Source organism: Odocoileus virginianus, unplaced genomic scaffold, assembly GCF_023699985.2.
Source record: "Odocoileus virginianus isolate 20LAN1187 ecotype Illinois unplaced genomic scaffold, Ovbor_1.2 Unplaced_Contig_53, whole genome shotgun sequence".
Taxonomy (NCBI): Eukaryota; Metazoa; Chordata; class Mammalia; order Artiodactyla; family Cervidae; genus Odocoileus; species Odocoileus virginianus.
In genome coordinates, this window is record NW_027224370.1 from 68,138 (window position 1) to 92,240 (window position 24,103).

At 37.8% G+C, this 24,103-nt stretch overlaps 1 protein-coding gene across 2 annotated transcripts in view; it reads right to left on the reverse strand.

The window, feature by feature from the left end:
• Nucleotides 1-24,103, reverse strand: part of SYTL4 (synaptotagmin like 4) — a 72,112-nt gene that overhangs the window by 31,200 nt on the left and 16,809 nt on the right. For both annotated transcript variants that reach the window (XM_070464662.1, XM_070464663.1), the window contains exons 2-5: nt 3,009-3,180; nt 2,550-2,765; nt 2,179-2,288; nt 1,833-1,935 (exon numbers count right to left, since the gene is read on the reverse strand). In XM_070464662.1, coding sequence (XP_070320763.1) covers nt 1,833-1,935; nt 2,179-2,288; nt 2,550-2,765; nt 3,009-3,118 — 539 coding nt within the window. In that variant the 5' untranslated portion in view covers nt 3,119-3,180. The remainder of the gene's footprint in view (nt 1-1,832; nt 1,936-2,178; nt 2,289-2,549; nt 2,766-3,008; nt 3,181-24,103) is intronic.

Consider the following 24,103-nt stretch of genomic DNA (forward strand, 5'->3'; position numbering starts at 1 on the left):
TAGTTTGGAGAATTTTGAGCATTACTTTGCTAGTGCAATTGTGCAGTAGTTTGAACATTCTTTGGCATTGCCTTTCTTAGGGATTGGAATGAAAACTGACCTTTTCCAGTCCTGTGGCTGCTGCTGAGTTTTCCAAATTTGCTGGCATCATCTTTTAGGATTTGAAATAGCTCAACTGGAATTCCATCACCTCCACTAGCTTTGTTCGTAGTGATGCTTCCTAAGGCCCACTTGACTTTGCATTCCAGGATGTCTGGTTCTAGGTGAGTGATCACACCATTGTGGTTATCTGGGTCATGAAGATCTTTTTTGTATAGTTCTTCTGTGTATTCTTGCCACCTCTTCTTAATATCTTCTGCTTCTGTTAGGTCCATACCATTTCTGTCCTTTTATTGAGCCCATCTTTGCATGAAGTGTTCCCTTGGTATCTCTATGCCTTGGTAAGCCCTCCTTTGGGTTATAGAAAAGAAGTATATAAAAAGCAATTCCTTTTTTCCCTAAGTATTTTATTTCGTTATTTTTCATTTTTTTTTAATTAAAGTATAGTGGCTCAGACAGTAAAGAATCTGCCTGCAGTGCAGAAGACCCAGATTCAATCCCTGGGTCAGGAAGATCCCCTGGAGAAGGGAATGGCTACCCACTCCAGTATTCTTGCCTGGAGAATTCTATGGACAGAGGAGCCTGGCAGGCTACAGTCCATGGGGTTGCAGAGTCAGACACGACTGAGTGACTAACATGTCCACATAAAAACTCATTACAAATGTTCATAATAGCATTGGTCCAAAAAGTAGAACAAACCGAAACATCTATCAACAGATGAATGGATAAACAAATGGGGGTATTTACATATAATGGAATATTATTTGGCAATAAAAAGAAATGAAGTACTGATACATGCTACAACATGGATGAATCTTGAAAACATTATGCTAAGTGAGAAAAAACAGTCACAAAGGACCACATATTTTATGATTCTGTTTAAATAAAATGTCCAACATAGAAATTAAAAGTAGATCAGAGACTGTTTAGGGATGGGGAATGATATGGAGGTGGGTGAGAGGCAGTGATAGCTAAAGGGTACGAGAGTTTCTTTTTAAGGTAATAAAAAGTTCTAAAATCAATTGAGGTGATGGTTGCACAAATTCTGTAAAATCTACTTCATTGTACACTAGTAATGGGTGAATTATATGGTCTGAATTATAGCTTGATAAGGCTATGACCAGAAAGATACTATACAAAAATGACTAACTGCTCACTGGTTTTCATAATATTTTTTATTAAGTTTAGATGGATATTAATGACTAATATCCTTTACAGTAAAGAAACATTCATCTGAAGATTAGTGATTCTTGTATTTTAGTTCAGTGTTTATTCTATTAAATTCAAGTAAAATGAACCAAAGCTTTTATTATATTATGATCCAATATTATAAAAGTTTTTTGATCTATCCATCCACCTATTCCTCTATCTATATATATGCAAAAAACATAACTGAAATAACTTCATATAATATGAATACTGGGGTAGTAAGGTTTTGGGTGATTTGTTGTTTTCTTTATTGCTTTCTATACTGGTTAAATTTAATAATGAGTTTGTGTTATTTGCATTTTGTCTTCAAATTGTTCTTATAAAGAAAAAAGTAAATATACCAAAATGTTGATGTTTATATGTGGGTTACAGGATTAGGAATTTTTTTTCTTCCTTGTTTACTCTTTTCTGTAATTTCCAAACTTTCCTACAATGAACATCTATTATTTTATAAATAGAAGTTAAAAAACAAAACAATTAGAGGCATGTGCAGTCATTTCTTTAAATGATTGCTTGGTTCTTACCTGGGCTCCTTCTGTTGCTCCTGAATGATCTTTCTTCCTGGCCAGATATCACCCAATTGTGACTGATGAAGGAGAGACTGTTCCACTGTCTCTCTTTTATTCACTTCAAGACAAACAAAAGCATGGCATATGGGTGATGATGGGGGTGGGGGAGGATATGGGGGGAGGGGAACACAGCATGCTTGCAGAAAGGATGGCAACACAGTCTTTATGTTGCCCACAATGGGTTGAGCCCATGGAGTGAAGGAAGACACACAACCAGTAAGAATACACTAAGATTCCACACCATAGGGTCTATGAATGAGGTCAAGCACCTCAAGGAACCATAACCCAACAGATCTGGTACCTGCAGGTTTGCGGCGCAGGGACATCCTGATTATCTCACTGCCCGTGTGGTAAGCAAAGCGATTCACTTTCTGGTCATAAAACCAGTCTCCAGTTGCCTTCTTCAGCTCTCTGGGAAGGAATAAAAGAAAATGAGAGATGGATTTTTAAAAAATGGCCCTTGATCAGAATGGGGAACATATGTAAATCCATGGCTGATTCATGTCAATGTATGGCAAAAACCACTACAATATTGTAAAGTAATTAGCCTTCAACAAATAAAAATAAATGAAAAAAAAATGGCCCTTGATATTCAACTAATAAAGGACAAGGGGAGAAATGCTAACTATAACTGGGGCCCCCTTTCTTCTCTCAGCTCTAAGTAACACTCACATTTCCTTGGTGCACACCTTGCACTTCCAGGCACCGCTACTTTCCTGAACGCGGCAGTCCCGACACACCAGGTGATTACAACCCCAACAAGTGTTGGTCTTGGGAGTCAAACGGCCCAGGCTCTCCTGGCACCGGGCGCAGGTCCGATTGCTATAGCGCTGGCTGCCCCTTTTGGCTCCTTTCCTTTTTATCTCCAGTAACTCATTCTTCAGTCGCCTGCCAATACCCAAAAGAGAAGCACAAGTGATTTGGAGGCTGCATGGGCTGGAGAGAGATGGGTTGAGGGGTGGAGACAGTAAGACTATTTAGTTCTGTGAAAGCAACAGAGCCCAACCTGACCCAGTGAGGAGCTGTAAACCTCATACACAAGTTCCTCTGAAAGTCAGATAAGAAGTATAAGGAAAAGTCCAGGTATCATTGGTTAAGGGCCTGGGAACATGATTTTTCTGGGACTCTTACCTAATCCTTTTCTCATCTGCTTTTCGGAGTTCCTCATCTCGTTGTAGAACACTGAGGATCAAATCCCTTTCCACCTCAGACAGAAAAGAGAGATCAAGTATCTCCGACATGACTTGTCCTAGTTTTTCCTTCTACTCTTCTTTCTTCAAAGCTACCAGGCCACCAGATTTGCCTGAAATAAGATAAAAACTAATCTTATACAGATAATTTACTATTTCCCCTTTGAATTAGGCTAAAGAAACAACATAGAACTATGTGACCAATTTACCATTCCTACTTCCAGGTGAATCCTACCCTGAAAATGAAGAGACTAATTTTTCAAGAAGAAAAATTTATTCATGACTCTGGCAAACAATTGGGTCTTTCAACATGAGCATCTTAGTCTGGAAAGAGGATACAACAGCTCAGTCAAATTCTCCTTCCACCAAGTGGATCCTCAATTATCTAATTTTCAATACTCTTAATGTTCTCAAGTCATATATCTATTAAGCCAAATAATCAGACAGCTGATCTCTGTAGTGGAGAATACCACACAGGGATCTCTGCCAGTTGAAGCCTATTTCCTTCCAAACCTTTCCTGACCAGAGTCCTGGATTCAGTCAGCTTTCTGCTACACTTCAAAATGGCCATCACCTACTCTATCTCCCAAAGTTCTTATTGCTAACACTACCTCAAGAATATATTCACCTATTTCACTCATATTTGTTGAGAACCCACTCTGACAGGCATTGTGCAAAGTGCTACAGATACAAAGATGAGTGAGGCACAGTTCCTGTGCTGAAGAAGATCACAGAGTAGTAGAGGAGAAATGTACACACAAACACAGTACAGTGTACTAAGAACACTTAGAGGGATAATAAACTGTTAATAAACTGTTATGGGAACTTAGAGAAGGGAGTAATTAGTTCTATCTTGCCTACACAGAGAAGAGAGAGAACTATACACATGTGGAAGGTTTTATAGAACAGGTGGATTTTGCCTTATAGAACAGAGTATATGTTTGTTCGTTGGGGACAATGGTAGGAAATATAGCTGGAAAACTGATTATGTAATTCTCAAATACTCTTAAAAATTAAGAATTTTTAAGTTGATGACACAGAGAATAGAAATCCATCAAACACCTTTGTTGTTGCTTTGTTTTTTATGTTGGGAAATCACATACTCAAATTTGTTTTACAAAGATCACTCTAGCTATAGTATGAAAGGCTGGTTCAAAAGACAAATTGAAGTACAGAAACACATTGTTGTTCAGTTGCTCAATCAAGTCTGACTCTTTGCAACCCCATGGGCTGCAGCACGCCAGGCTTCCCTGTCCTTCACCAACTTCAGGAGTTTGCTCAAACTCATGTCCATCGAGTCAGTGATGCCATCCAAACATCTCATCCTCTGTCATCCCCTTCTCCTGCCTTCAATCTTTCCTAGCATCAGGGTCTTTTCCAATGAGTCAGTTCTTTGCATCAGGTGGCCAAATTATCAGAGCTTCAGATTCAATAACAGATAACACATTGTAAAATGTGCATACTCCAAAAGCAAGCAATACCACATCTAAGAATCTAGCTAATAAAAATATTCACATAAATGTGTATGCAAGGTGTATGTACAAGAAAGTTACTGCAATATTATTTGTAAGAGCAAAAACAAGTTCTTTAATAGAGAAATCATTAAACAAAACAATATTTCCATATGATGGCATACTATGTATCCATTTTTAAAATATGGTCAATCTGTATGAACATAGATCCTGAGTGAAAAATAAGAGTCATTTTAGGACTATACTTGAATGATTTGTTTGCTAAAGTATCTATCTATACATTTGTATATGCAAAGAAAAAAATCTAGAACAAAACCCATTATCATTGGTTCCTCTTGAGAAGCAGAACTGAGGGGGGCAACTTTTACTTTTTATTTTATATAGCTCTGATTTTTTTTTACATATAAGTCTTACTTTTAAATTTCAGGAAAGAAAACATTCAAAGAAGACAGAGAGATTACTGGACAAAAAGACAACCTAAGTTTATTTAACTATGCTTTTAACCAACTGGGCAAAGTCAATGTATCTCTCTCATCTTCTGGGTTTTCAACTACAAAATGAACTACTTCTCAAAGGTATCAAGAAAATTGAATATTGTGTGCTAAAAGTCCCATCAGTGTTTGGAACACACATTTGGAATACATGTACTCACTGCATCTGCTGCAGGGCAGACCTAAACCAGAACAGGAAGACAAGAGGATACAAATAGGTTTGAAAAGTAGAACTGACAAAGTGGAGTGACTGACTGAATGGAAAGAATGAAGGTGAAGGCAAAGATGCCTAGTATGCATGTCAAAGTTAAACACCTGGCTAGTAAGAGTTGTAACAGTGACAGGGGCTGTAAGAGAAGAAACGGGTATAGAAGTAAGGCAAGAAGTTTTGTTGTAGTCATATTAGAGTCAAAAAGCCCAGGAAGGACTGAGTATGAGAAAGGAACTGAGGATCATACTTACCTTCGCTGCTCTCCCTTGAAGTTACACATGTGCTTTGACTTTTTAAAACTAATTACCACCAATGGTATTTTTCACAGAACTAGAACAAATAATTTCACAATTTGTATGGAAATACAAAAAACCTCGAATAGCCAAAGCAATCTTGAGAAAGAAGAATGGAACTGGAGGAATCAACCTGCCTGACTTCAGATTATACTACAAAGCCACAGTCATCAAGACAGTATGGTACTGGCACAAAGACAGAAATATAGATCAATGGAACAGAATAGAAAGCCCAGAGATAAATCCACAAACCTATGGTCACCTTATCTTTGACAAAGGAGGCAAGAATATACAATGGAAAAAAGACAACCTCTTTAACAAGTGGTGCTGGGAAAACTGGTCAACCACTTGTAAAAAGAATGAAACTAGAACACTCTCTAACACCATACACAAAAATAAACTCAAAATGGATTAAAGATCTAAATGTAAGACCAGAAACTATAAAACTCCTAGAGGAGAACATAGGCAAAACACTCTCCGACATAAATCACAGCAGGATCCTCTATGACCCACATCCCAGAATATTGGAAACAAAAGCAAAAATAAACAAATGGGACCTAATGAAACTTAAAAGCTTTTGCACAACAAAGGAAACTATAAGCAAGGTGAAAAGACAGCCCTCAGATTGGGAGAAAATAATAGCAAACAAAGCAACAGACAAAGGATTAATCTCAAAAATATACAAGCAACTCCTATGGCTCAACTCCAGAAAAATAAATGACCCAATCAAAAAATGGGCCAAAGAACTAAACAGACATTTCTCCAAGGAAGACATACAGATGGCTAACAAACACATGAAAAGATGCTCAACATCACTCACTATCAGAGAAATGCAAATCAAAACCACAATGAGGTACCATTACACGCCAGTCAGGATGGCTGCTATCCAAAAGTCTACAAGCAATAAATGCTGGAGAGGGTGTGGAGAAAAGGGAACCCTCTTACACTGTTGGTGGGAATGCAAACTAGTACAGCCGCTATGGAGAACAGTATGGAGATTTCTTAAAAAACTGGAAATAGAACTGCCATATGACCCAGCAATCTCACTTCTGGGCATACACACCGAGGAAACCAGATCTGAAAGAGACACGTGCACCCCAATGTTCATCGCAGCACTGTTTATCATAGCCAGGACATGGAAGCAACCTAGATGCCCATCAGCAGACGAATGGATAAGGAAGTTGTGGTACACATACACCATGGAATATTACTCAGCCATTAAAAAGAATTCATTTGAATCAGTTCTAATGAGATGGATGAAACTGGAGCCCATTATACAGAGTGAAGTAAGTCAGAAAGATAAAGACCATTACAGTACACTAACACATATATATGGAATTTAGAAAGATGGTAATGATAACCCTATATGCAAAACAGAAAAAGAGACACAGATGTATAGAATAGACTTTTGGACTCTGTGGGAGAAGGCGAGGGTGGGATGTTTTGAGAGAACAGCATCGAAACATGTATATTATCTAGGGTGAAACAGATCACCAGCCCAGGTTGGATGCATGAGACAAGTGCTCAGACCTGGTGCACTGGGAAGACCCAGAGGGATGGGGTGGAGAGGGAGGTGGGAGGGGGGATCGGGATGGGGAATATATGTATATCCATGGCTGATTCATGTCAATGTATGACAAAAACCACTACAATATTGTAAAGTAATTAGCCTCCAACTAATAAAAATTAAAAAATAAATAAATAAAATAAAAATGTAAATGAATGTAAAAAATAAATAAATAAAACCAATTACCAACGAGACAATAATAGAGAGTACAAAGAAAGTGATGGCAACTCACTCCAGTATTCCTGCCTGGAGAATCCCATGGGCAGAGGAGCCTGATGGGCTACAGTCCATGGGGTTGCAAAGAGTCAGACACGACTGCGCACAAACAACATACCAAAGCTACACAGGTTCTGGAAATATCAACACTTTCTTGATTTCATTATTTCTTGGTCTTTATTGAACTATAAAATGCTAAGCCTCTTTTATAGGCCCTTTGTTAGGAAGTCTTGAGGAAATATTCTTAATTTTTATCACCAAGGAGAACATATACTCTCCATGAGAACAAGGACTTTTTCAATATTCTTCTATGTATCTGGTCCAGCACCTAACACTGTATTTGGCACATTGTGTTGTTGCATATGCCACCATTACTGTTGATCATCATCACTGTCATTATCAACACCAATAGTTCCATTCATTGAGAATTTATTACATGCCAGGCAACAAGTACTTGACATACATTAATTTATTGCTCACAACAACTGCAAGAATGAGGTATTATTATTATCCACATTTTACAGATGAGGACTCAGGAGAGGTTAGGTTAACTCACCAAGAATAAACAGAGAGTAATTGAAGTTGCTAGGATTCAAGCCCAGGCAACTGCATTCAAGTGCTCGTGCTCCACTGGCTCTATCCAGGCAGGACCATGGCCAAAAAAATTATAAAATATTGAACACAGCAATCAAAAGCACTATGGAAATGAATTCCCATATGTGTGATTAGGTTGAAGAACTAGCCAAAAAAATCAGCGGCTCCTGGATAAACTAGGTATCACCAATTGACTGGCAACTAAAGACCAAGAAAATCTTAACAGACCCATCACAAGCATGGAAATTGAAACTGTAATCAGAAATCTTCCAACAAACAAAAGCCCAGGACCAGACGGCTTCACAGCTGAATTCTACCAAAAATTTAGAGAAGAGCTAACACCTATCCTACTCAAACTCTTCCAGAAAATTGCAGAGGAAGGTAAACTGCCAAATTCATTCTATGAGGCCACCATCACCCTAATACCAAAACCTGACAAAGATGCCACAAAAAAAGAAAACTACAGGCCAATATCACTGATGAACATAGATGCAAAAATACTTAACAAAATTCTAGCAAACAGAATCCAACAACATATTAAAAAGATCATACATCATGACCAAGTGGGCTTTATCCCAGAGATGCAAGGATTCTTCAATATCTGCAAATCAATCAATGTTAATATACCACATTAACAAATTGAAAGATAAAAACCATATGATTATCTCAATAGATGCAGAGAAAGCCTTTGACAAAATTCAACAACCATTTATGATTAAAAAAAAAAAACCCTCCAGAAAGCAGGAATAGAAGGAACATACTTCAACATAATAAAAGCAATATATGGCAAACCCACAGCAAACATTTTCCTCAATGGTGAAAAATTAAAAGCATTTCTCCTAAAGTCAGGAACAAGACAAGGGTGTCCACTCTCACCACTACTATTAAACATAATTTTGGAAGTTTTAGCCACAGCAATCAGAGAAGAAAAAGAAATAAAAGGAATCCAGATTGGAAAAGAAGAAGTAAAACTCTCTTCACACTGTTTGCAGATGACATGATCCTCTACATAGAAAACCCTAAAGACTCCACCAGAAAATTACTAGAGCTAATCAATGAATATAGTAAAGTTGCAGGATATAAAATCAACACACAGAAATCCCTTGCATTCCTATACACTAACAATGAGAACAGAAAGAGAAATTAAGGAAACAATTCCATTCACCATTGCAAAGAAAAGAATAAAATACTTAGGAATATATCTACCTAAAGAAACAAAAGACCTATATATAGAAAACTATAAAACACTGGTGAAAGAAATCAAAGAGGAATAAAAAAGATGAAGTCAAAGAGGACACAAATAGATGGAGAAAAATACCTTGCTCATGGGTTGGAAGAATCAATATTGTGAAAATGACTATACTATCCAAAGCAATCTATAGATTCAATGCAATCCCTATCAAGCTACCAATGGTATTTTTCACAGAACTAGAACAAATAATTTCACAATTTGTATGGAAATACAAAAAAAAAAAAAAAAACCTCAAATAGCCAAAGCAATCTTGAGAAAGAAGAATGGAACTGGAGGAATCAACCTGCCTGACTTCAGGCTCTACTACAAAGCCACAGTCAAGACAGTAAGGTACTGGCACAAAGACACAAATATAGATGAATGGAAAAAAATAGAAAGCCCAAAGATAAATCCACGCACCTATGGACACCTTATATTTGACAAAGGAGGCAAGAATATACAGTGGAGAAAAGGCAATCTCTTTAACAAGTGGTGCTGGGAAAACTGGTCAACCACTTGTAAAAGAATGAAACTAGAACACTTTCTAACACCATACACAAAAATAAACTCAAAATGGATTAAAGATCTAAATGTAAGACCAGAAGCGATAAAAGTCCTAGAGGAAAACGTAGGCAAACACTCTCTGACAGGATCCTCTATGACACACCTTCAAGAATATTGAAAATAAAAGCAAAAATAAACAAATGGGACCAAATGAAACTTAAAAGCTTTTGCACAAAAAAGGAAACTATAAGCAAGGTGAAAAGACAGCCTTCAGCATGGGAAAAAATAAGAGCAACTGAAGCAGCTGACAAAGAATTAATCTCAAAAATATACAAGCAACACCTGCAGCTCAATTCCAGAAAAATAAACGACCCAATCAAAAAATGGGCCAAAGAACTAAACAGACATTTCTCCAAAGAAGATATACAGATGGCTAACATATACGTTAATATACTGTATTGGTGTTTTTCTTTCTGGCTTACTTCATTCTGTATAATAGGCTCCAGTTTCATCCACCCCAGCAGAACTGATTCAAATGTTTATTTTTAATGGCTGAGTAATATTCCATTGTTTATATGTACCACAGCTTTCTTATCCATTCATCTACTGATGGACATCTAGGTTGCTTCCATGTCCTGGCTATTATAAACAGTGCTGTGATGAACATTGGGGTACATGTGTCTCTTTCAATTCTGGTTTCCTCGGTGTGTATGCCCAGCAGTGGGATTGCTGGGTCATATGGCAGTTCTATTTCCAGTTTTTTAAGGAATTTCCACACTGTTCTCCATAGTGGCTGTACTAGTTTGCATTTCCACCAAAAGTGTAAGAGGGTTCCCTTTTCTCCACACCCTCTGCAGCGTTTATTGTTTGTAGACTTTTGGATAGCAGCCATTCTGACTGGCATGAAATGGTACCTCGTTGTGGTTTTGATTTGCATTTCTCTAATAATGAGTGATGTTGAGCATCTTTTCATGTGTTTGTTAGCCATCTGCATGTCTTCTTTGGAGAAATGTATGTTTAGTTCTTTGGCCCATTTTTTAATTGGGTCGTTTATTTCTCTGGAATTGAACAACAACACAAGAAAAGACTCTACACATGGACATCACCAGATGGTCAATACTGAAATCAGATTGATTATATTCTTTGCAGCCAAAGATGGAGAAGCTCTATACAGTCAGCAAAAACAAGACCAGGAGTTGACTGTGGCTCAGATCATGAACTCCTTATTGCCAAATTCAGACTTAAGATTGAAGAAAGTAGGGAAAACCACTAGACCATTCAGGTATGACCTAAATCAAATCCCTTATGACTATACAGTGGAAGTGAGAAATAGATTTAAGGGACTAGATCTGATAGACAGAGTGTCTGATGAACTATGGATGGAGGTTCGTGACATTGTACAGGAGATGGGGATCAAGACCATCCCCATGGAAAAGAAATGCAAAAAGGCAAAATGGTTGTCTGAGGGGGCCTTACAAATAGCTGTGAAAAGAAGAGAAGCGAGAAGCAAAGGAGAAAAGGAAAGATATTCCCATTTGAATGCAAAGTTCCAAAGAAGAGCAAGGAGCAATAAGAAAGCCTCCCTCAGTGATCAATGCAAAGAAATAGAGGAAAACAACAGAATGGGAAAGACTAGAGGTCTCTTCAAAAAAGTTAAGTAATACCAAGGGAATATTTCATGCAAAGATGAGTTCAATAAAGGACAGAAATGGTATGGACCTAACAGAAGCAGAAGATATTAAGAAGAGGTGGCAAGAATACACAGAAGAACTGTACAAAAAAGATCTTCACAACCCAGATAATCACAATGGTGTGATCACTCACCTAGAGCCAGACATCCTGAAATGTGAAGTCAGGTGGGCCTTAGAAAGCATCACTACGAGCAAAGCTAGTGGAGGTGATGAAATTACAGTTGAGCTATTTCATATTCTAAAAGATGATGCTGTGAAAGTGCTGCACTCAATATGCCAGCAAATTTGGAAAACTCAGCAGTGGCCACAGGACTGGAAAAGGTCAGTTTTCATTCCAATTCCAAAGAAAGGCAATGCCAAAGAATGCTCAAACTACCACACAATTGCACTCATCTCACACGCTAGCAAAGTAATGCTCAAAATTCTCCAAGCCAGGCTTCAGTAATACGTGAACCGTGAACTTCCAGATGTTCAAGCTGGATTTAGAAAAGGCAGAGGAACCAGAGATCAAATTGCCAACATCTGCGGGATCATCGAAAAAGCAAGAGAGTTCCTGAAAAACATTTATTTCTCCTTTATTGACTATGCCAAAGTCTTTGACTGTGTGGATCACAATAAACTGTGGAAAATTCTGAAAGAGATGGGCATCCCAGACCACCTGACCTGTCTCTTGAGAAACCTATACACAGGTCAGGAAAAAACAGTTAGAACTGGACATGGACCAACAGACTGGTTCCAAATAGGAAAAGGAGTACGTCAAGGCTATATATTGTCACCCTGCTTATTTAACTTATATGCAGAGTACATCATGAGAAATGCTGGGCTGGAAGAAGCACAAGCTGGAATCAAGATTGCCGGAAGAAATATCAATAACCTCAGATATGCAGATGACACCACCTTTATGGCAGAAAGTGAAGAACTAAAGAGCCTCTTGATGAAAGTGAAAGAGGAGAGTGAAAAAGTTGGCTTAAAGCTCAACATTCAGAAAACTAAGATAATGGCATCTGGTCCCATCACTTCATGGGAAATAGATGGGGAAACAGTGGAAACAGTGGCTGACTTTATTTTGGGGGGCTCCAAAATCACTGCAGATAGTGACTGCAGCCATGAAATTAAAAGACGCTTACTCCTTGGAAGGAAAGTTATGACCAACCTAGATAGCATATTTAAAAGCAGAGACATTACTTTGCCAACAAAGGTCCATCTAGTCAAGGCTATGGTTTTTCCAGTGGTCATGTATGGATGTGAGAGTTGGCTGTGAAGAAAGCTGAGTGCCAAAAAATTGATGCTTTTTAACTGTGGTGTTGGAGAAGACTCTTGAGAGTCCCTTCGACTGCAAGGAGATCCAACCAGTCCATCCTAAAAGAGATCAGTCCTGGGTGTTCATTGGAAGGACTGATGCTGAAGCTGAAACTCCAATACTCTGGCCACCTCATGTGAAGAGTCGTCTCCCTGGAAAAGACCCTGATACTGGGAGGGATTGGGAGCAGGAGGAGAAGGCTGGATGGCCTCACCGACTTGATGGACATGAGTTTGAGTAAATTTCGGGAGTTGATGATGGACAGGGAGGCCTGGCGTGCTGCAATTCATGGGGTCGCAAAGAGTCAGACATGACTGAGGGACTGAACTGAACTGAATGCATACATATGGAATTTAGAAAGATGGTAACGAGAACCCTGTATGCAAGACAGCAAAAGAGACACAGATGTATAGAACAGTCTTTTTGACTCTGTGGGAGAGGGTGAGGGTGGGATGGTTTGGGAGAATGGCATTGAAACATGTATATTATCATATGTGAAACAAATCGCCAGTCCAGGTTCAATGCATGATACAGGGTGCTCAGGGCTGGTGCACTGGGATGACCCAGAGGGATGGGATGGGGAGGGAGGTGGGAGGGGGGTTCAGGATGGGGAACACATGTACACCGTGGTGGATTCATGTCAATGTATGGCAAAACCAATACAATATTGTAAAGTAATTAGCCTCCAATTAAAATAAATAAATTTTTATTAAAAAATAAAGACCAAGGATGGCACAGACACACTGGAAATGAAAGTAAAACCAAATATATTAGAAATCTGATATTTATGGAGAGGCAAAAGAGTTCTGTGATGAGACAAGCACCTGGCACAATAATGAGACCAACTAGTAGTAAAAGCCAAGGAAGTAAGAGTGTCATTGAGTAGTCAGATAGCACGATAACAAAATGGAACTGCTAATACTGTACATCTTCCCTTTATTTTTCACTCATGGAGTTGACCAACCAGGACTGCCCATCTCTGAAATTTTGAATTCAGAATCCCTACTTTTCAATTACAGCTTACCCCCACTATACCTACCTACAGCCTTATCAAGACCACAGTCTCTTGATCCCTCCCTCCATTTTCTCTTGGTCTACTCGCCTCCCATTGATCTATCTTCCTTCCCTATCCATCCTGGACTCCAGATAGTGCAACATTTGAACCACTCTCACCAGTATCTTCCATATCCATGCACCTTCATCCCACTGCAGCAAGTGTCCATCAAAATCCCAAACCTGTACCAAGGCTATAGTCTGCCTTGTCTGCTCCTTTACCCAGGTCCTAAATAATTCCTGGTCTCTAACCTCAGCTGTATCCTCACTGTCATCTATAAGTCTTTTTACTTGCATTTAATTCAGTTGGTGGCTTCCTTGGTGGCTCAGATGGTAAAGAATCCGTCTGCAATGCAGGAGACCCAGGTTTGATCCCTAGGTCAGGAAGATCCCCTGGAGAAGGAAACGGCAACCCACTCCAGTATTCCTGCATTGATAGGTAGGTTCTTTACCACTGAGCCACCTGGGAAACCCCCCACTCCAGTGTTCTTGACTGGGAAATCCTATGGACAGAGGAGCTTGATGGGCTTTTAGAATCCATCAGCATGACAAAGGTAATAAAAAGTAATTAAACTAATTATTAACAGATAATAGAGCATATAAACATCACAGCCAAGCTACACAGGTTCTGAAAGTATCAACATTTTCTTGACTTCACTATTTCTTGTTCTTGACTGAATTATAAGATGTTAAGCCTCTTTCACAGGCCCTTTATTAGGTAGTCTTGAGGAAATACTCTTAATTCTCATCCCCAAGGAGAATATATAAGCCATGACCTCCATCAGCTTCTTGTCTCCTCTGCCCTATCACTTGCCAATCTGACTACTTTCGGTAAAGCTACATTCCATCCTCAACCTCACCTTAGATGATAGATTGCTGTTTCCAGTGTTAACCCTGTTACTAGCCAGATCACTTGAGATGTGATGTTGTAGAGTCAGCAATGGGAAAATAGAATGAGGAAAAAAAAGTTAAAGGCAAGGAGAAAAACCATAGAAAAATGAAATAAATAGAAAACAAAAGATGGTTTAAAAAAAAAGCTTCAATAGATCAATTAACATTTTTAAATGTATAAGTAAAACTCATACTTTAAAATACAGAGGTTAAAAGACTACATAAAATTTAAAAATGGTATGTGCCATTTCACAAGGGACACATTTAAAACAGAAAGATCATGAAAGACTGAAAGTAAAAAGATGGAAAAAAGATATACCAGGTAAATGAAAACCACAATAAAGTTGAGACAGTTATATTAATATCTAAAAAATAAAATTTCAAAATAATAAAATCATTATAAAAGATAATACTACACAGAGTTAAAAAATCAAGTATATTTTATTAACATGCACTCAGAAAATCCCTCCAAATATATAACAGAAGATTATGTACAACTAGAGAGAGAATGAAAAATTACCATCAAAATGGGAGATCATATAAAATAAGCCAAAAGGATACATACAACACAGGGAATATAGCCAATATTTTATAATAACTATAAAAGAAGTCTGGGCTTCCGTGGTGGCTCAGATGATATTCTGCCTGCAATACAGGAGACCTGGGTTCAATCCTTGGGTCGGGAAGATCCCCTGGAGAAGGGAATGGCTACCCACTCCAGTATTCTTGCCTGGAGAATTCCATGGACAGGGGAGCCTGGTGGTATGGACATGACTGAGTGACTAACTCTATCACTGTCAATTCTAAATGGAGTCTAACCTTTAATAATTGTAAATAACTATATTGTATATCTTACATATAACTATATGTAACATATAATAATGTATATTAACTATTATTGTTGTTTAGTCACTGAGATGTGTCCAACTCTGTGCAAGCCCCTGGACTGCAGCACACCAGGTTTCCCTGTCCTCCACTATCTCCCAGAGTTTGTTCAAATTCATGTCCATTGAGTCAATGATGCTATCTAACCATCTCATCCTCTGCTGCCCTCTTCTCCTTTTGTCTTCAGTCTTTCCCAGCATCAGGGTCTTTTCCAATGAGTTGGCTCTTTGCATCAGGTAGCCAAAGTACTGAAGCTTCAGCTTCAGCATCAGTCTTTCCAATGAATATTCAGGGTTGATTTCCTTTAATATTAACTGTACTTCAATTTAAAGAGAAAATATGATGTAATCTATGTAAATTAGCACTATACTGATAGGTGTAGTCAAGAAATAAAATAGAATTTGTAAAAAAAAAAGAGGGGAAACAACATACTTCTTTCAATTATTAATAGTATAAGCAGATAAAAAATTACTAAATATAAGACAAGTTGAACAAAATAGGTCAAATTTAATGAACATATGTAGAATTCTATATCCAATTGGAACATTTACTGCCCACCCCACCAAATGATTGTGTACTAGGTTATAATGCAAGTCTCAGTAGATTTCAAAGAAACCCATTCTCATACAGACCATGATTTCTGACCTCAAGGAAATTAAATATGAAGTCAACAACAAAAGATAATCTTTAATCCTGATACCTTTTGGAAATTTAAAGATACTACTTAATAACTCATATGCCAAAGAAGAAATCATAATTTCATAATTATACTAAACCTATCATTAACATCTTAAAGAAGAAACCTGCTCCCTGCCTCACCACCACCACCATGCCCATACCATAGGGTAGAATGTTTCCTAGAAATTCATAAATGAAAACAAGGCATTAAAAAATGCTTTTATACGCAATGACTTCAGTGATATATTTTTATGGCAGATGGCCTATCACATTTTGAAAAATATAATTCAAAAAAATACTGAGGCACAAATAAGAAAGCCAGATAGATTTGCATCACAGAAAACCTGTGACCTTTCATTTTCTCCCAATTGACAAACACAGTACTAGGATTTAAAGGAGAGACCAAAGCCCAAGAAATCTTTAGTCCTTCACTGAAATTCAATTACAGGTATACTGGTGGCTACAGTCCACAGAGTCAAAAGGAGTCAAACACAGCTAAGCAACTAACACTATCCAGTCAAAAGTGTAAGGATTATCCACTGAAAAGAACCACAGCTCAGACAATATGAGTGTCCAAACCCGAGCTCTGATGGACAGTTTGTTCCACGTTAGTCGTGGGGTGTCAAGACTCAGATGAAACATCTTATGGGCTTCCTGCCCACAAGAAGATATTTTAGGAAAGATGGTTCATTGAGTTATAAAATTACAAATACTTATTACTCAAAATTCAGGAAAATATTGTAATGAAAATACCTACAAATCAAGTTGCTGTTGTTGTTTAGTCGTTAAGTCACGTCCGTCTGACTTTTTTGCAACCCCATGGACTGTAGCCTGCCAGGTTTCTCTGTCCATGGGATTTTCCAGGTAAGAATACTGGAGTGGATTGCCATTTCTTTCTCCAGGGGATCTTCCCAACCCAGGGATTGAACCCATGTCTCCTGCATTGGCAGGCAGATTCTTTACCACTGAGCTACCAGGAAGCAAGAGGGAACTGAAAAAGCTACCATCAAAATGGGAAGTTAACCACAATATTGTAAAGTAATTAGCCTCCAATTAAAATAAATAAATTAGTTTTTTTAAATGGGAGGTTAATATACATCTCTCAATTACTGATAGCACAGCAGATAAAAACTTAGTATGTGTGTGTAAACAAATAACACAATAATCTTGGTATAATTAACATATGAAGAATTATTTATCCAAAGAGATATATCTATTTTATACCCTATTCCTGTAGATTAAGAGAACATTAACACCAATGCTAACAGAGCTATTTTTCAAGAAGGGGTGGGAGAGCTCTCTTGAATTGCCTTAAATTCTGAAGACCAGCTAAATAGAGCAGAGATTTTTATTCATTATATGATCTTGGGCAATGACCAAAATATAAAAAAAGACCATCAAAGACATAGAATTCCTTGTAAGAGAACAGTGCTTGATTTAAAATCTTAGTGGTATTCCCAAAACGGAAACTGATGTGAATTAGAAAAACATCAAATAATGTCCGTGTAGTGGCCAGCAAATAAAACAGATATTTTTGTGTTTAATTTGTTGGGCATATCGGTACCCCTCCCTCTCTCAAACATGCAATGCACATGGCACATGTAAATGGGAAGATGGTAATACTTATTCTCAAACTAGAAACTTCTACCGTATGTGGCCTTCTTGAAAGTAAGCACTGTATCTGGACTTAGTACCCCCAAGAGCTTACTTGGCACGGTGTCTGATACACTATATAAGATCAATAAACTTTGCTGAATGTCTTCACCCAGAAATCTATTTGTATTTATATGCTTAAATTTAAACTCACAGAAACTAAAGAGTGGCACTAGACCTGAGAGCAAAGTGTTTTCATATTCCTGAAGCAGTCTGGTGTCAGGCCAAAAACATGGCCTTTGGACCCCAACTGCCTGAATATGAATCCCAAGTTCATTAATGACTATCTGTGTGACCTTGCGTAAGCTACTAAACTTCCCAGGGCGTCAATTTCTTCATTGGTCAAAGGAAGAAAACTGTGCCTGTGTGCTAAGTCGCTTCAGTTGTGTCCGACTCTTTGTGACCCTATGGACTGTAGCCCACCAGGCTCCTCTGTCCATGGGATTCTCTAGGCAAGAATACTGGAGTGGGTTGTCATGCCCTCCTCCAGGGGATCTTCCCAACCCAGGGATCAAACTCATGTCTCTTATGTCTCCTGCACTGGCAGGCGGGTTCTTTACCACTAGCACTACCTGGGAAGCTCCCAAATTCTTCACTGGTAAAAGGAAGAAAATGGTACCTACTGTCTTGGGTTTATAATAAAGCTTCATGAGTTTTTAAAATATACAGTGTTTAAAGTAATGTGAACAGAGAGAGTGCTAAACTCTAAGGCTTAGCTATTTTTATTTTTGTCAGTTTTTATTTGTGCATTTGTTCTTTAAGATGTAACTGGGTCTTACAAAGTGACATTGATTTTTTGTTAAAGAATACAGATGAATTGTGAGTTAAACTGCATTTAAATTTAAAGTTTCAGGCCTTTTTTTCAGTGAGAAACTATGCTGACAACTTTAGAGATGACAGAGAATTCCAGAAAAATTGACCCACGCTTAAGGGCAAAAAGACTGAACCAGCATTAAATTATTCCTCTAAACCTATGGGTAATAATTATGTGGTGGTTTTGCATATAAATCCTATTCCATCATCAGTCGTGTCCCACTTAAGTGATATGACAAAAGCATTTTGCTGTTTGGGCCAAGAGCAATGGACAATTTTGGTAAAGTTTATAGCTCACTGAAAATGAAAAAGTGAACCAGTGTCTTTCAAAGGACATTAACTTAACCAAGAAACCCTAAATTAAACTGCTATCATTAAGCAAATGATAGTATGTTTCACAGAGAAACTGATGAGTGATATGGAAAGATTTGCATTGCTGCATGTCATTCTGTATACTTTGGAACACATATTTAGAACTGATCTAGCTATGTCAAGAAACATGATGATGTATATACTTTTTTGAAAAATTAGAACTGAAATGGGGCTACAAATTATAATTGCTCATGAAAATTGGGGATTATAAAATGTCAGTGGCCTTCTATTTCTGGCCAAGAATGGATTTTTACCCTGCCTGGACCCCCTCCACCTCCCCAAATGAATAAAATATATAAAACAATGGTAATTTTGAAGACAATGAGTATCAGGCAATGGAGGACTGTGATCCCTGGGAGACAGGAAGCAAACAGGGTGAGCCCTCTGACTTTTCAGGTTCATTGTCTTCAGAGAATTTCCAGGCCATGGTGCAGGGAGGACAAATACAGGCAGGGCCCAGTGAACTCCCTGAGTTGTGGTGACAGAGATGAGAGTCTGGCTGGAGTTCACAGGACAGACAGAGTATCTGAGAGAGTCACACAGAGAGAAGTGCAGAGGGTCTACAGAGGGTCTCCCTCACATATTCAGCAAAGGACTGGTCAACAATGTGGCATGCCTGTGAGGAAATTACACTAGGCCAGAGAAAGAACCCTAGCTGAAGGGATTCAAAAGAACAGTGCCTGTCACTCAAACATGACCAAAAATAGTGCCTGTTCCACCAGTCAAACTGGAAAACTTCATGATTCACAGGGCACTCGGCAGAGTACTCAGAAGGGTCTTGCCTACATAATGGGAAATAATTAGTCCTAGATTGTGCACTGCCTAACAAATCTAAACAGAAGAGCATGAAAGGATTAATCTGCTTCAAGTAACTCAAGTGCATCCAAGAACAGAGCTCAAGCATATCTGTACTAATATAAAAATATCAGCACCCAACAAGGTAAAATTTACAACATCTAGTACCCAATAAAAAATAAACAGGCATGCAAAAAAGCAAGAAAATACAGTCTATGATGAGGGGAAAAATTAATCAAAAGCTGACAAAGAATGGACACAAATGTTAGAATTAGCAAAGTTATTACAAATTACTGCAACTGTATTCCATATTTTAAAAAGCCAAATAAAGACATGAAAGGTGTTTTTAAAAAGACTCAAATCAAACCTAGAGACAAAAAACAATGTCTTCATGTTGATGTATGGCAAAACCCACCACAATATTGTAAAGTAATTAGCCTCCAATTAAAATTAATTAATTAAAAATGTCTGAGATGAAAAATACACAGAATTGGATTAATAGCAGATTACACATTGTAGTAGAAAAGATTATTGAAGTTGAAAGCAATAGCAACTACTCAAATGAAACAGAAAAAACATGGAAGAAAACAGAGCATTAATGAGCAGTGGAACAACTTTCAGCTGCCTAATATGCATGTCATTGGAGTCACCAAAAGAAATTTGGGCACTGAAAAAATATTTGAAAAAATGCTGGCTCAAGTTTTTCCTAAATTTGATGAACAGTACAAATTCACAGATCCAAGAAGCTCAATGAATTTCACAAGAAGCAGAAAGAAAACTGCACCACATGGGACAGCACAGTCAAATTTTTAAAAATCAGAGATAATGAGAAATTCTTTTTTTCCATTTATTTTTATTAGTTGGAGGCTAATTACTTTACAATATTGTAGTGGTTTTTGTCATACATTGACATGAATCAGCCATGGATTTACATGTATTCCCCATCCCGATCCCCCCTCCCACCTCCCTCTCCACCCGATTCCTCTGGGTCTTCCCAGTGCACCAGGCCCAAGCACTTGTCTCATGCATCCAGCCTGGGCTGGTGATCTGTTTCACCCTAGATAATATACATGTTTCGATGCTGTTCTCTCGAAACATCCCACCCTCACCTTCTCCCACAAGAGTCCAAAATTCTGTTCTGTACATCTGTGTCTCTTTTTCTGTTTTGCATATAGGGTTATGGTACACACTGAGGAAACCAGATCTGAAAGAGACACGTGCACCCCAATGTTCATCGCAGCACTGTTTATAACAGCCAGGACATGGAAGCAACCTAGATGCCCATCAGCAGACGAATGGATAAGGAAACTGTGGTACATATACACCATGGAATATTACTCAGCCATTAAAAAGAATTCATTTGAATCAGTTCTAATGAGATGGATGAAACTGAAGCTGATTATACAGAGTGAAGTAAGCCAGAAAGATAAAGACCAATACAGTATACTAACGCATATATATGGAATTTAGAAAGATGGTAATGAGAAATTCTTAAAAGCAGCCAGCAGGTGGGAGGCAGGAGAGAAACAACATACCATACTCAGAAGAATAAAGATAATGATGAAAGTAAATTTACCATTGGAAACAATACAAACGAGAAGACAGTGGAACATCTCTAAAACACTGAAAGGAAAATATCTGCCAACCTAGAATTCTAAACCCAGTGAAATGTCATTCAAAAACAGAGGTGAAATAAAGACCTTTTTTTAAAATGCAAAAATTTAAAGAATTAATCACAATCAGATCTGCAACTATAAAAAAAATGTTAAAGGAAGTCCTTCAGGCAGAAGTAAAATAATACCAGATAGAAATAATAGAAATATGGATCTATAAACAGTAATGAAGAACACATGCTATAGTAAATATGTGGGGGTGTGTGTGTGTTAGTCACTCAGTCGTGTCTGACTCTTTGCAATCCCATGGACTGTAGCCCACCAGGCTCCTCTGCCCATGGAATTTTCCAGGCAAGAATACTGCAGTGGATTGCCATTTCCTACTCCAAAATATGCAGGTAAAAAATATTATTTTCTTATTTAAGTTACCTTTAAAAATATAATTGACTCCTTAAAGCAAAACAATTTATAAAACATATTGTGAAGTTCAAGACATACACAGAACCAAATTAGAAGAGTTACACAATCTGTTTTCAAGACTTATTATAAATCTACAGTAATTAAGGGAGTGTTTTAGCAGCAAACAGGTAGACACTGGAAGAAAACAGAGTCTAGAAATAAATCCTTATGTTTATAGTCCCTTAATTTCTGATAAAGATGTAAGGGAGGGGCTTCCATGGTGATCCAGTGGTTAAGAATTTGCCTACCAATGCAGGGGACATGGGTTCAATCCCTAGTCCAGGAAGATCCCACATGCTGTGGAGCAACTAGGCCCATGTACTACAACCACTGAGCCAAAGCACCCAAACTACTAAAGCCCACCCAGCTAGAACTTGTGCACCACAACAAGAGCAGCCACCACAAGGAGAAGCCTGCACACAGCAACAAAGAATAGGCCTCACTCACCGCAACTAGAGAAAGCCTGCATGCAACAATGAAGACCCAGCACAGTCAAAAATAAATTTTTTTTTAAAAAATATGCAAGGGAATTCAGTGGAGAAGTGACAGTCTTTTCAACAAATGGTGCTGAGTAAACTGGGTAGACATGCAAAAAAAGCAGAGATTTCTTAGATATAATACCTAAAACATGATCCAGAACTTGCTAAAACATAAACTAAAAACTCTGCTCTTTGAAAAATGCTAATAAGAAAATTTAAAAAAAAAACTATATATACTGGAAGAAAATATTTGTAAACAGTATATCTGATAATGACTTGTATCCAGAACATGTAAGTTACTCTCAAAACTCTACACTCTACAATGCAGTATCACCTCACACCAGTCAGATTGGCCATCATCAAAAAATCTACAAACAATAAATGCTGGAGAGGCTGTGGAGAAAAGGGAACCCTCTTGCACTGTTGGTAGAAATGTAAATTGATATAACCACTATGGAGAACAGTATGGAGGTTCCTTAAAAAACTAAAAATAAAACTACCATATGACCCAGCAATCCCACTACTGGGCATATACCCTGAGAAAACCATAATTCAAAAAGACACATGTACCCCAATGTTCATGGCAGCACTATTTATAATAGCCAGGACATGGAAGCAACCTAGATGTCCATCAACAGATGAATGGATAAAGAAGTGGTATGTATATACAATAGAATATTACTCAGTCATGAAAAGGAATGAAATGTGTCATTTGTAGTGATATGGCTGAACTTATCATCTGCCATACAGAGTGAAGTAAGTCAGAAAAAAAAACAAATATCATATATTAATGCATATATATGGAATCTAGAAAATGGTACTGATGAACCTATTTGCAGGGCAGGAATAGAGATGTAGATGTAGAGAACAGACATGGTGTGGGGTAAGAGGATGAGACAAATTGAGAGAGTAGTATTGACATATATACACTAGCCTGTGTAAAATAGATAGCTAGTGGGAAGCTTCTGTATAGCACAGGGAGCTCAGCTTGGTGCTCTGTGATGACCTAGAGGGATGGGAGGCTCCAGTGGGAGGCGATATATGTATACTTATAGCTGATTCATGTTAGTTGTACAGCAGAAACTAACACAACATTGTAAAGCAATTATACTCCAATTAAAAAAAAAAAAAAAGTAGTTTTTGCTAATCACCCCTACCAAAAAAAAAAAAAAACCACAGGATTGGGACACAAGGGCCAAGAAAAATCAATGCTTTATGTGTGTTAATGTTTATCTTTATTTAAATAAAGATTTTTGAGACAAAAAACTCTAAACCTTTTAAATGAACCAAAAATTTAGGCAAATGTATCACCAAAGACATATAAATAGCAAATAAGCATCTGAAAAGATGTTCAACATCATTAATTCTTAGTGAGATGCAAACTAAAATCACAATGAAATGCCACTATTCACTTATTAGAATGACTAAAACTAAAAATGTAACAAATGTTGGCCAAAATTTGAAGCAACTGGAACTCTCACACACTGCAGTGGGAATGTATTAATAAAATGATATAACCATGATGGAAAACATTTTAGTAGTTTCTCAAAAAGTTAAACATATATCTCCCATATGACCCAGACTTTCCACTTCTAGGTATTAACCCAAGAAAAGCAAGAGCATATGTCCATGCAAAGACTTGCATGTGAATGATAATAACAGCATTATTCATAATAGCCAAAAACTGGAAACAACCCAAATGCCCATGAAAAGGTGAATGGATTTTTCTTACTTGAGGTATATCCACATAATGGAACATTGCTCAACAATAGAAC